We start from the raw sequence: 12,686 nt of genomic DNA on the forward strand, positions 1-12,686 counted from the left end.
CGGAAAAAAAACATTTGCCTGATACTGATTTTAGCTCCTGGATACAAAAAAAAGAAACGTTGAAGACACAAGATGAAATCAAGTCTATGGCAATACAATATAATGATGTAAATCATTGAAACATGACAAAATTCACAATTCCACTCGGGGCAATCACATCTGCCTGACGAAGGTTTCGAAATGAAAATGAAAATTCGCATTAAACTCAGAAACTACATCCATTATAAACTTACCATACATGTTGAGAAAAATCGAGCGTATTAAAATTAGAACTCGACAATGTCGTCATCATCTTCATCATTGTCACATGGAGTGTTTGTGCAGCCAGAGCCCCTGCAGTTTCCACAAGCTGGAGTGCACTCAATGTTGTGCTTCTTGCATGTGCATCTCATGGTGCTACATTCAGCCTGGCAGTTGCACCTAATGACAGGTAACATCTTTTCAGGAGCTGGAGCTCTTGATGTCTGAAGTGGCACAAAACCCTCGTCGCACTTCTGCCAACCCCAGTCTGTCGGAAGAAGTTCATCTGCACATCCCTTCCATTCTTGGACTTGCAGATAAACGTGTAGGCTGTGATACTTTTCTGCTTCTGATGTTGGTGGTAACGTCTGTGGTTGCACGTGAGAGGAGCTCCAAGCCACCTTGTCCCAGTACCGCTGATACCGGAGGGTGTCCAGGGTGTCAGTTGACTTTCCGTTGTAGATTATCACCAATGTTTTTTCTGCTGCATCTGCCACATCACATACGGAAGCTGGATATGTATCAAAAACCTTGGCCTGCTCATGGAATGTGTTGTTTGCTTTGAACTTTTTGAGGGAAGCTCCCTTTCCAATCCCATGAAGACAAGATGTCGTGTCGCACCCAAGAACTGCATGTAGAAACAGTATGTGCTTGCATATGTCTGCACCAATCATTTTATTTGTAGCCTTGATGTTCCAGATGCGAGGCTTCTTCATGTTCTTCTTTGGCTCGGGACAAAAGAAGAGGTCATGGGATTCTAAGCTTGCATGGTAGCATAGCAGGACGAGGAGGTCTGTGTCATCACCAACGAACACAGTGTTGGTGACAGTAGCAGACTGCACGGCCTTCAGTACAATCAGGAGATCAGCATCCCCTGAGGCATGGTGTGTCTCACAGTTCTTCTTCTGAAGCTCTTCACTCAACATAAAAATGAATCGCTGTTTATTCTGCCTATTGGCAAGAAACTGTTCCTTCATTGTGAGACGCATGTCAGCTGTAAATGTCACAGTAGTGCCAGCATTCCCTTTAGACCATCTCTGGTGTGTCATGTCCTTCGTGTTGGTACTCTCATAACCATCAAACACGACTATGGCATCTCCGTACTTCTTCGTTACATAATCAGTGTACTGGTGGCATTTGTCTCTGTATGTAGATCCATGAGACCATGGAATGCGTTGAACAAGTGCCCCGCCATCCAAAACATACTGTTGCCCATCATTGGGGGATATGGCTGGGACATCGGATCCAAGAAGATCCCAGATGGCATCAGCAAAGACTGGCTTGTGTGCTTCTCGGAGCTGAAGAGAGGAATCAAAGAGGGCTGGTGGATAGCTGCACAGTTCATATTTGAAGGCCCACTCCAGTTCTTCTGCTGTTTGTGCAACAGTGATCAGTCTCTGGAAGAGGAGTTGTGGGTCAACCTGGAATTGCTCTCCATCAATCTTGACAGATGACTTCATGCCGAGGGTGACAACTTGGTCTTTCCTCTTAAATGTGTACTCGGCAGGTGTTTTCCCATCCATAGATTTCAATACTTTGGCTCCTTCAGCATGTGCTGTATCGACGTTGACGGTGGGGTGTGCATGAACTCCAGTGGCAATGTTCCTCAGACGTGGATCACTACTGAACGGATTCCGTTCCTGCAAATACTGAAGAGCTGATAGTGTGTCCTTCCAGTCACGAGATTGTCTTGCCTTGGTCATGTCCTCCTTTTGCTCTCCAGTGTTGTCGTTCACACCTGTGAGCTCCTGCATTGCCTGGTTTATTACTGCACAGGCAGGCATTGATAGTAGCCATACCAGCCGTTGTTGCTCTGTCATTCCTCGCCCTCGTGTGAGCCCCCCGCTGGTCTTCAAACTTCTCATCAGAACTTGTTCGATGATCAGGTCAGATGAAAGACCTGCCCACAGGCGATCACTTCGTCGAACCAAATGGAACCCCTTATCAAAATGTTGTTGGACATTGGGATGTTGAGTTTTGAGGTTGGACATCTGCCGCAGATACACCCTTGCAGATTTGGCATACAGGTTGTGGCCCAAGGCTGCCAGGTAAGGCAGCATTTTCTGGATGGCCTGTAGATGTTGTGCCCAGTTCCCAGTGCGCTCTGCCCAGATGTATTTGCGTAGAATGTCTAGCATGTCCATATTACTGAATCCAGAGCGCTGAAGTTCTAGAAGATATCTTTGCAGACTCGGCATGCTTCTGAAGGTGGTCTTTGATTCGTTTCAAGACGTCAGACTTGCATACTTCTTCCACAGACTGGGGTTGGCAGAAGTGTGACGAGCGTTTTGTGCCACTTCTGACATCAATAGCTCCAGCTCCTGAAAAGATGTTAGTTGTCATTAGGTGCAACTGCCAGACTGAATGTAGCACCATGAGATGCACATGCAAGAAGCACAACATTGAGTGCACTCCAGCTTGTGGAAACTGCAGGGGCTCTGGCTGCACAAACACTCCATGTGACAATGATGAGGATGATGACGACATTGTCGAGTTCTAACTTTAATACGCTTGATTTTTCTCAACATGTATAGTAAGTTTATAATGGATGTAGTTTCTGAGTTTGATGCGAATTTTCATTTTCATTTCGAAACCTTCGTCAGGCAGATGTGATTGCCCCAAGTGGAATTGTGAATTTTGTCGTGTTTCAATGATTTACATAATTATATTATATTGCCATAGACTTTATTTCATCTTGTGTCTTCAACGTTTCTTTTTTTTTTTGTCCAGGAGCCAAAATCAGTATCAGGTAAAAAAAAAATTTTTGGGACAAAAAATTGACATTTTTGGACAAAAAAAGCTATAAATTTTTATTTTACCCTCAATACATTTCACTTTTTTATAATTATTCTTGTATATCAATATACTGACCAGAACTAGAAACAATTAGAATGCAGAAAAAACACATATTTACATATTAAAATATCAATCTTTACAATTTTCTCATTTTCCCCGAAGCCGGATGGCGGCCATATTGGATTTCCATGATTTCAGGACTTTCCCCTTAGGACTTTTTTCTGTCACTGAGTACATATCCAGGAATCAAAATCTGTTGAGTTTGCTTTTGTTGCAATTTGTGGGAGGTTGACCAAATATTTCTGCTAAAATGCCTGTACTAGTTCTCAATATTCTCATAATAAAGGTTTGTTGAAGTTTGATGACAAAAGCTCAATTGGTAAAAATGTTTTGGCCTGGACAGACACACTGAACCTCAATGGTAAATATGGAAACACGAAAACTTTTGTGTTGTTTTTTTAAACAAAATACAAAGAAAGATGGGGCATCTCGTGTTTGAATTGCTGCCGTTGCACTAATAAGGGCTATTTATCATCACTGTGACTGTGCCCTTTCATATTTTGACCCAATTTTTTATTACTTCCTCGATATTTTGACAATAAAGGTTTGTTGAAAATTTGATGGGGAAAAAATTATGGCCTGGACAGACACACACAGTGAAGCGATGAGCAGATCATGTCCCCTGTTGTGCTTAATGGGACTGGTCTATGTGATACTGATGGGAAATCCGAAAAAAAATTCAAAAATATAATTTTTCGAAATTATTTTTGAAAAATATTCCACAGAAAACTTAAGTATCGACCCACTTGAGTATAGCCTGAAAATTTGGTGTTGATCGGCCCCAAGGTTTTCGGAGGAGTTACCGGACTTAAAGACATGCTGATACTTTCGCTTTTATTTGTTTAAGACTAATGAATAAATAAAGAGAGAAGATACTGCATAGTATCTGCATACTGCATAGAATCAGACATAAAATCCTTCCTCTTCTCTCCAATGGCTTGATTTCTGATCATCAATTTGGTTTCAGACCAGGTTACTCCACCCTGGATATGCTGCTTCTACTCTCCCAAAAATTGATGGAGGTACTCAATTCCGGACATATCGTGTGCTTTTGACCAGGTCTGGCACCCTGCCCTGCTCACCAAACTCTCTTCCTATGGTATCCAAGGCCATCTCCACTCATGGCTCGCAAACTTCCTCTCCTGTCGCAGCCAACGTGTGCCCCTAAATGGAGTTCTTTCATCCCCTCTTCCTGTCCAGGCTGGAGTTCCTCTAGGCATCGTTCTGGCCCCTGTTCTTTTTCTGGTTTTCATCAATGTTCTCTTCGACTCTGGAAAATCCTCTTTATCTCCTTGCTGATGACTCTACCCTCTGCCGTATCATCTGTCATCCCTCAGATCAGCAAGCCCTCACTCTCTGCAGATCTGGATAAAATCACAAACTGGTCAAACACGTGGAACATGTCTTTCAATCCTGACAAATCTCACACTCTCACTATGTCTCTCCAAAAGGACCGTTTGGAAAACCCACCCCCCATCCACTTTCTCAACAATCTTTTGGAAGAAGTCCTTTCATTCAAGCTTCTGGATCTCACTATCTGCCATGATCTTTCCTGGGAAAGCCACATTTCCAACCTGGCCTCCAAAACCAGTCACCAACTGGCCATCCTCCGTCGTGCAAAGTCCTTCCTCAGCCCACCTGATCTCCTGACCACATACAAAGCTTTCGTCCGCAGCCTGATGGAGTACTACTCTCCCCTTTGAGCTGGTGCTCCTGCCTCTCACCTTTCACGGCTTCATGCTGTGGAAACCAAGGCATTTCAGATCATTGGCATCTCCCGTAATGAGGCTGAGTCTTTGGGCCTCTCACTCTCTCACCGCAAGCAGGTCGGTGGTCTTTCTGTCTTCTACTGTCTCCTCTCCGGTCTCGCCCCTCTCCCCGGCTCCGTCTGCAATGTGTCGCCCCCCCCCCCCCGTATTTTCGCAGGGCGCTCAAGGTCTGCCAGCAATCCCCTTCTGGTAAAACTAACAAAATCACGAATCACTGCTCACCTTCACTGTTTCATTCCTTTTTTTTTCCCACCTCTGGAACAAACTCCCTCACTCTCTTCAATCCCTCTTTCCCTCCAGGTCTTCAAAACAGCTGTTCACTACCTTCTCTTTTCTTCCCCCATCCAAAGCCACGATCTTTTCTACCCCCGTTAATCCAGCCCAAACCCACATCCTTCAAATTCCCTGCCTTCCTTCCCAAAAGTTCACTGTCGTGTAAGTTCCTGAAAGTCCCTGTGGCGTCCATCTTGTGTACCCCGTGTTTCCCGCCCCATCCCTCTCCCTTCCACAGATCTCCTAATGTCTCTGTTCCCCACTGTTTTGTCCTTCCCTCTCCCACCCCCCTTTGTTGTGCGTTGTGTGTTAGCTGTCTTACGAGCCTCGACAATGTATACAAACAAAAAATAATAATAATAATAATATTCCTTCACCACTCAAGTTTTAATTTTGGTTAAAAAAATAAAAGAATACATTGCAAGCTGTCTGCTTTCAATTTATTTTAAATTTGCGGAAAGCTTTTCACTTGTGATGTGTATCACTTATAAACTTTGATTTTTTTTAAATGAAGGAACCGCTTTTATCTGTTGCGGTTCCTTTGTTTTCTTGCATACGTTATAGCCCATAAGTTTTGTTAATTTTGCTGTTAGTTATTAACAGAGCCTCATATGGCCTTCCTTCCTGGTACCAGTTGGGCCGAGAAGAGCCAGCTATGTCCATGGACTCGAGCGGAAAGATCATCTGGGCACGACATTCTGAGATACAGCAGGCAAACCTGAAGGCAATGGGTGAGGCCGAGATACGGGATGGAGAGAGACTGCCTCTTGCGGTCAAGGATATGGGGAGCTGTGAAATCTACCCGCAAACAGTTTCACATAACCCCAATGGCAGGTATTGAACGGCAAGTCTATTTTGCATATGATATTTCAAAAATAATATTTTGTCCTGACGTGCAGCTTGAACTCATTTGAGGCTGAATGTGCTTATAATGTACATGCGTACATCTTCGCTTTCTTTTTGTGAACATTTTTTAAATCTGGTACTGGCTATCTGCACTACTGCAGGTTTGTTGTCGTGTGTGGTGATGGCGAATACATAATCTACACTGCCATGGCTTTGCGGAACAAAAGTTTTGGGAATGCACAAGAGTTTGTCTGGGCCCATGATTCTTCAGAGTAAGTTGAACCATACTTGGTTTTCTGTTTCTTTTCATTTTTTTTTTCTAAAAGTAAAGCGACAAGCAAGTTACTTCCAACATGAGTCATGACTTGTCTAATTTGTGTGCAGATATGCCATCCGTGAAAGCAGTAGTACCATGAAGATATTCAAGAATTTCAAGGAAAGGAAGTCATTTAAGCCTGAGTTTGGTTCTGAGGGTAAGCTTACCTTTCAGGTTTCAGTTTTATGTTTTAATGTCTGAATTTGCCATGAAAGCTTGAAAGAAATTATTGATTGCCATTCCTACCTCTGGAGCAAATTCCCACATTCCCTTCAATCCCCCGCTTCCCTCCAGGTCTTCAAAACAGCTGTTCACTACTTTATCTTATATTCCCCCATCCAAAACCATGATCTTTTTCTACCCCCGTTAATCCACCCCAAGCCCACCTCCTTCAAATTCCCTGCTTTCCTTCCTGAAAGTCCCTGTTGTGTCCGTCTTCTTTACCCAGTATACCCCACCCCCATCCCTCTCCCTTCCACAGATCTCCTCATGTCTATGTTCCCCACTTGTTTTGTGCTTCCCTCTCCCGCCCCTCTTGTCCTCTCTCGCCCTCTTTTCTCTTGCTTCCTTTGTTACACGTTCTGTAAGTCAGCTCTTATACGAGCCTCGATATTTTATCAAAAAAAGGAAAAGATTGTTGCACATTCTTGAAGAAAAACTGCGTTGGAAGCTCAGTCAAGCTGACATACTGGGTTGAAAGGATAGCTTGGGGAAGTGTACTTACTTTTGACGAAAACCAGAGTCGACTCTAAATTGTCATCCTGGTGCTTTGTAAGTGGGGTGTTGCATCAATGATTCCCCTCCTCCATTTTGAGAGATGCTGAGCTGGGTTACCCATCTGCTATCAGTTGCTAGTGGACATTAAAGTTCTCTTTTTGCCTTCAAAAATAGCAAGCCGTTGGTACCTTGACCAAATTCCTCCTCGAACCAAAAGCGCTCTGTGACATAGTGACTGGAAGTGGAAGATACTAAGACATCTCCAACAAAGTGCATGACTGAAAATTGGGTGTTTGGGTTAATTAAAACACCCCTTTTGAAAATGATTAACGGCCTAATTTAATTATATTCTTCATCAGGTGATCCCCGGCTACCTCGCTCTCTTGGGTCTTGAGTTGTTTCCTGGGTAACCTCACTGGGGTCTGAAGCCTCCATGTTGTTTTTGGCCTGCTTAACCATGCTATGACTTGGAACAGACTCCAACGATTTCTTAACGAAAAAAAAAATTTTTTTCCCCCCCTTTCCTCACTCATATTTTCGAATGCCTGTTCGGCATAGTTACGAATTGCTGTATACATCACTTTTGGACGTACTATAGATTTCAAATTAGGAGCCTGGAGCGATTTCATTCATTAAATGAGGCGATTTTTCCACTATCTCCTCTCACTGAAAAATTAAAGTATATCATCGAAATATTCTTTTGGTTTTGAGGATCAGATATCATCCGGATTAAGTAAGTGTCGAAATCTGTTGTGAAATCTGATAATTAAAAAAAAATAGTCTTATAACTGGACCGATATACCAATTTACTTTAAGAAAGCAAGGCGATGTTCCCTCCTCCATAGATACACAAGAAAATGTGAAATTTCCAAAGAATTAAACTTAGCTTTTTCAACTATTTGGAGAATTGCACTGAGTGAACAAAAAATTTTGGAACAATCCAAAATTAACTTGCTTCATTGAGCTGTTTGATTTAATGCATTCACTGCTCGACCTTGTGCTCTGTCCCTCAGAGGGACTGCCTTATCCACAGCATCTGCCAGATCTGTGTCTATATTTTTGGAGGTTTCACGAGGTGCTCTACAGGGAATCATAGCAAATCGAGTAAAAAACGGACGTTGTAAAGTAAAGCTGTAACGTTTGTGTTTCACAGGCAGAGTGATGTGAAACACTGGGCTGACAGTTTATAGCTGAGTTGGGATTCGAAGCCTTTGCTTTCTGCTACTTTGTCCGTTGGACCTGCCAAACCAATCAAGCTCAATGCTATTGAAGCACCACCATCCTGTGCCAATCGAGTCAAGTGAGCCAAAGGTGGCTGGTGCTGCGGTGATTGCCGTGACCAATTACCCTCTATGCAGGTGTTACTTGACCATCTCAGGAGAACCACGACAATCAGAATTCTCACTGTGACCAGGTATATTTAATAAGGGCAAATGGTGTGGGGAAAGGAAACCAGAAAGAAATGATGCAGCCAACAATAAAATAACCCATTCACCCCTCCCGAAACGCGCCGACTATGCCAACGAAGGAACAAAATTCCTTAATTATCCTAACTTACCTGGGCTCATCAGAGACACTTCAGGAGATATACAAAGGGAAATAGCAAGACCATGAAGTTTCTCGGGCAAATCCAAGGCAAAGCCTGGCAAGATATTCCCGTCCCAAACGGGGGACTGGACAATAGTCCCATGCCGCTGGCTCAGGAGAGTGAGAAAGCCGTGGCTGGATTGGTGAAGCATGACCCAGCCGTTTCTCCTGTAGCCTTTGGTACAGCGAGCAGTGTCAGGGACAAGACAAACTCCTCGTTTTCCGAATGCACTTGCTTTTTTTCACTTTGGGCATGTGCGTCTTTGAGGCCCTTGCCCCTCCCCTCTCACTTGCCATTGGTCGTTGATCGGCCTGTGAGCAGGCTCACTTGGCCGTAACAGCAGCACCTTGAGTTCTCTGAAGTAAATCAACCACCGTTGACAGTGTTCCTTCTTCCACTAAAACTCACGCTGCAAGGGCTTTAAAAAAGAATTTAGACAGATAACAGAGGATCTTCTTATTCTTCTTTCTTTTTCTTAATGGCCATTATTAACCCAACTTTTCTTGTGGGGTGGAAGCTTGGCTCGAGTCTTCACAAACCAGGTGGCCAGTTCTGACGTTCGTCTAGTGAGGGCATGAATTTGGCCATGGTGCTGGCAATAGCTTGCCTACTCTTCGCGAAAGGATACCATGGGATCCTTATCTCTGTCAGCTAATGCTGGCAGATGGGGCTCCCATTTAACGTCCATGTGAGGGACGGAACACACATTGATGAATCACCCTGCCTGTGAAACACTGGGCTGACAGTTTACAGCTGAACATTTTTATGTCATCTACACCACAATAAGAACTTGAATATAAAATTTAGTTTTGATCGGTCACATGTTCTTGCAATGACAAATTAAGCAAAATTGATGATGCCATCGGTGACACCATCTTGGAATACTTTTCTATGTCAGTCAGGTCAGGTCAGATATGGGAGCAGGTGCTGGAGCAGCACTTCACTGCGTCTACTTTCCGCCGGTACTCCAGGAGCCTCTGTCTGGCCATCCCCATCTCGTTGAGATGCTAATCAACCTGCTACAACAACAAGGCACGTGGTCAGCCCATAGGCCTCCTCCACTCACAAGGCTCCATCACTGAAAGAATCTGGTGAGCAAGATCAGCGTCAGGAAAACGAGCCAAATGTCCATACAGTCGCAGCTGACGCTCACAGACGATGCAGGCAACAAATCTTATTTGAGTCTCTCTCAGCAATCGCTCGTTGGACACAAAATCCGACCAGCAATAGCCAAGGATTCTCTGAAGAGACTTGGTACCAAAGGAATAAAGTTTCCATCTCAGATCCCTGGTCAGAGTCCAAGTCTCACATCAGTAGAGCAAGACTGGAAGCACCAAGGACCTGAAGACTTGGGCTTTCATCATCCTGCACAGGTACTGACAGCACCACACCCCATGATCCATTGAATCCATGACTATTGATATCTATTGACCTGTGGCTCACAGCCAGCAGACGTGAATATCACTACCAATGTCATTGAATCTCTCCGTGACCTCAACATCCTCACCACAAACAGGTACAGACAAGATAGCAGCATCCAAAATGTCATTGAAAGCCTGGATCTTAGTTTTGACCCAGGAAACCTGTAATCCCAGTGGCTCTGACTCCTCATTCAGCACCTCAAGGACCCCCACAAGGATATCCAGACTCCGCAAAGATGACTGCATCATCTGCGAAATCAAGGTCAGCTCCAGCAATAGGGATAGTAATACCCCTGACATCCAACTCAACAGCTGGTGAATCAGCCTGGTACAGCAGCTCAAAGTAACTGGCCCAGCGAGCCTTCACTTCCAACTCCTTTGTTAAGAGCCCACCACCCTCCGTTCTAACTGCAGTACACCAAGGGATGGGCTTTGAGGAACACAATGCATGAATTCCCTGAAAGCAGGATGAGAATCACTTGACCACAGGTGATGCCCTACCCCTTCACAGATTCCTTGCACATAGAACTCCTTCTCCACCCTCAGTACATGTTCAGTTTTATGCCTCAACTCCCTGAACAGCTCAGCTGTGCCATTAAGCCTGGCCCTGCGACTCTGGTCAATGGTATCCAGTGTGCCTTGAGAGACAAAATTCCTCTTCGCCCTTCAGTGAGTTCCAAGACATCCACTGAAGACACTCCACAACTCTTCAGGATTCCCCAAAGCACCCAGACCCCCCCCCCCAAATCCCCCTCAGCTTGTTTGCAAACTCCTCAGCTATTCTCTCATCCTTCAGCTTGCCAACATCCAGGTTCGACTTGGATGGTACCATTCTCATGAATTTAAGCTGTTGCTACCACAAGCCTGTGGTCGGTATTGAGGAACTGAGCACTCCAGTAGACCCTGCAGTTCTGGATCATCCTCCAGTGACCATCAATGAGCACATGGTCAATCTCCTTTGCCACACCACCAGCGTTGGAATACCAAGTCCAGCAATGAGCCTGTGGCGGCTAAAACCATGAACCAGCCACACTGTCCATGACTTCTTGCAAGGTCTTGCAAGTTAGTGCTATTCTGGTTCACAGTTCCAGAACCATGAGGACAAACATGTGTCTCATAACTGTCCCTATCAGTTTCATTTGATGCATTGAAATCTCCCAAGACCAGAAGAGTATCTCGCCTGGGGCACCTATCAACCATCAACTTGAGCGTGGCATAGAATGCGTCCTCCACGGTGAGATCACCTCAGTCGGAGCATTTACAGAAACCAGGGAAACAACACCCAAGGAGTGACGAATCCTTAGTCTCACACTCTCGTTCACCGGTATTACCTCAATTATCATTGGAATCAGCTTATTGGACACAGCTAGAGCAACTATTTGGGCATGGTAACCATCAGAATGACCAGATCAATAGTAAGTAGGTGTAACCCCCCACCATGATCTCGCCACTATCTTGTCTCCGAATCTCAAAGTGCTGCAATACTGATGTTCAAATGCTCAGATGATAACAAGGATAGGTGATCATCCTTTCTTTGGGATATTACATTCCAGGCACTCACTTTAAGGGACTAGCTCAGGTTAACCCAAGGAGATCGCCGTCTGGTGGACTACACCTCAGCACCACCCCGACACGTACTCCCACAATCTGATCCGGGAAGGTTACTCTGTGGTTTTTCTCCTGTCATCAAAGGTCCAGAAGGCTTTGCTCCAATCCTTGTGTTTTTTTTATCATTCAAAAGCTCCCAACTGGCTTGCAGTGGGGGCACAACACATTCCCCCCCCCTCCCCAACTGTCCCCATGAGCAAAACACCAGTGTTAAGAGAAAAAGTTGTGAATTATATACAGAACTCGAATGACACTTGATGGAGCACGTACCTCTTCTAGGTTGAGCAGTTTACATTTTGTATCCCACTGATAAGCAGGATCTGCATCCAGACTTTAACCAAAATGTAATCAGTTTGTTCTTGTCACATACCCAACTCATCCACCAAGTTTTGCCATACTCTGCCCATAACTTTTGTGGAAATGTCATGCTATATGTCGTTTTTGACCCTAATCTCTTAAAGGTGAAGAATCACTTCAAAATTATATTATCTGGATCCGGATCTTCACGAACATTGATTACATTTGTCCTCGTCACACACCCAACCTGTCCACCGAGTTTCGTCTGAATCCGTCCATAACTTTTTGAGATGTCCTGTTCACAGACAAACAAGCAGGGGCTGAAACATAACCTCTGTCCACCTTCAGTGATGGAGGTAACGAACAAAATGGCTCATATGGTGCTGCTACTTATGTTGTGATGTAGAAATGGTGGCGTGCTGAATTTTGTAATGATGAAACAAAATCCCGAACTGTTTTCTTTACTTTTTGTCATTGTGAGCCATCCTTGCTTTTGAGTTTTTAAAGTATAAAGAATATAAATTGCTCTTTTCGAAGCTAATAGATGGTTTAAACCTTTTACTTTATTGTTATTCCATCATGGAAACTTTTAACCAGCACTGTTAATCATACCCGAGTTTCCACGATTCATTGTCATTTCGAGCGTCATTCCCATGTGCTGTGTTTTGTTTCCAACGAGAATGAGGAAAGTGTTATCGGCATCTGGGGAGTTGCGGAGTGTTTGCTAAAAATGCATCTGTTTGTTTTGCAAAAGC

At 44.3% G+C, this 12,686-nt stretch overlaps 1 protein-coding gene across 1 annotated transcript in view; it reads left to right on the forward strand.

Moving 5' to 3' along the window:
• The window catches only part of COPB2 (coat protein complex I subunit beta 2), a 106,111-nt gene that overhangs the window by 26,381 nt on the left and 67,044 nt on the right, over positions 1-12,686 (forward strand). Inside the window, exons 9-11 of the mRNA XM_085898777.1 lie at positions 5,773-5,972; positions 6,146-6,256; positions 6,369-6,457. Coding sequence (XP_085754903.1) covers positions 5,773-5,972; positions 6,146-6,256; positions 6,369-6,457 — 400 coding nt within the window. The remainder of the gene's footprint in view (positions 1-5,772; positions 5,973-6,145; positions 6,257-6,368; positions 6,458-12,686) is intronic.

This window comes from Eptatretus burgeri, chromosome 10, assembly GCF_056783735.1.
Source record: "Eptatretus burgeri isolate ZD-2024b chromosome 10, Ebu_testis_v1, whole genome shotgun sequence".
NCBI lineage: Eukaryota > Metazoa > Chordata > Myxini > Myxiniformes > Myxinidae > Eptatretus > Eptatretus burgeri.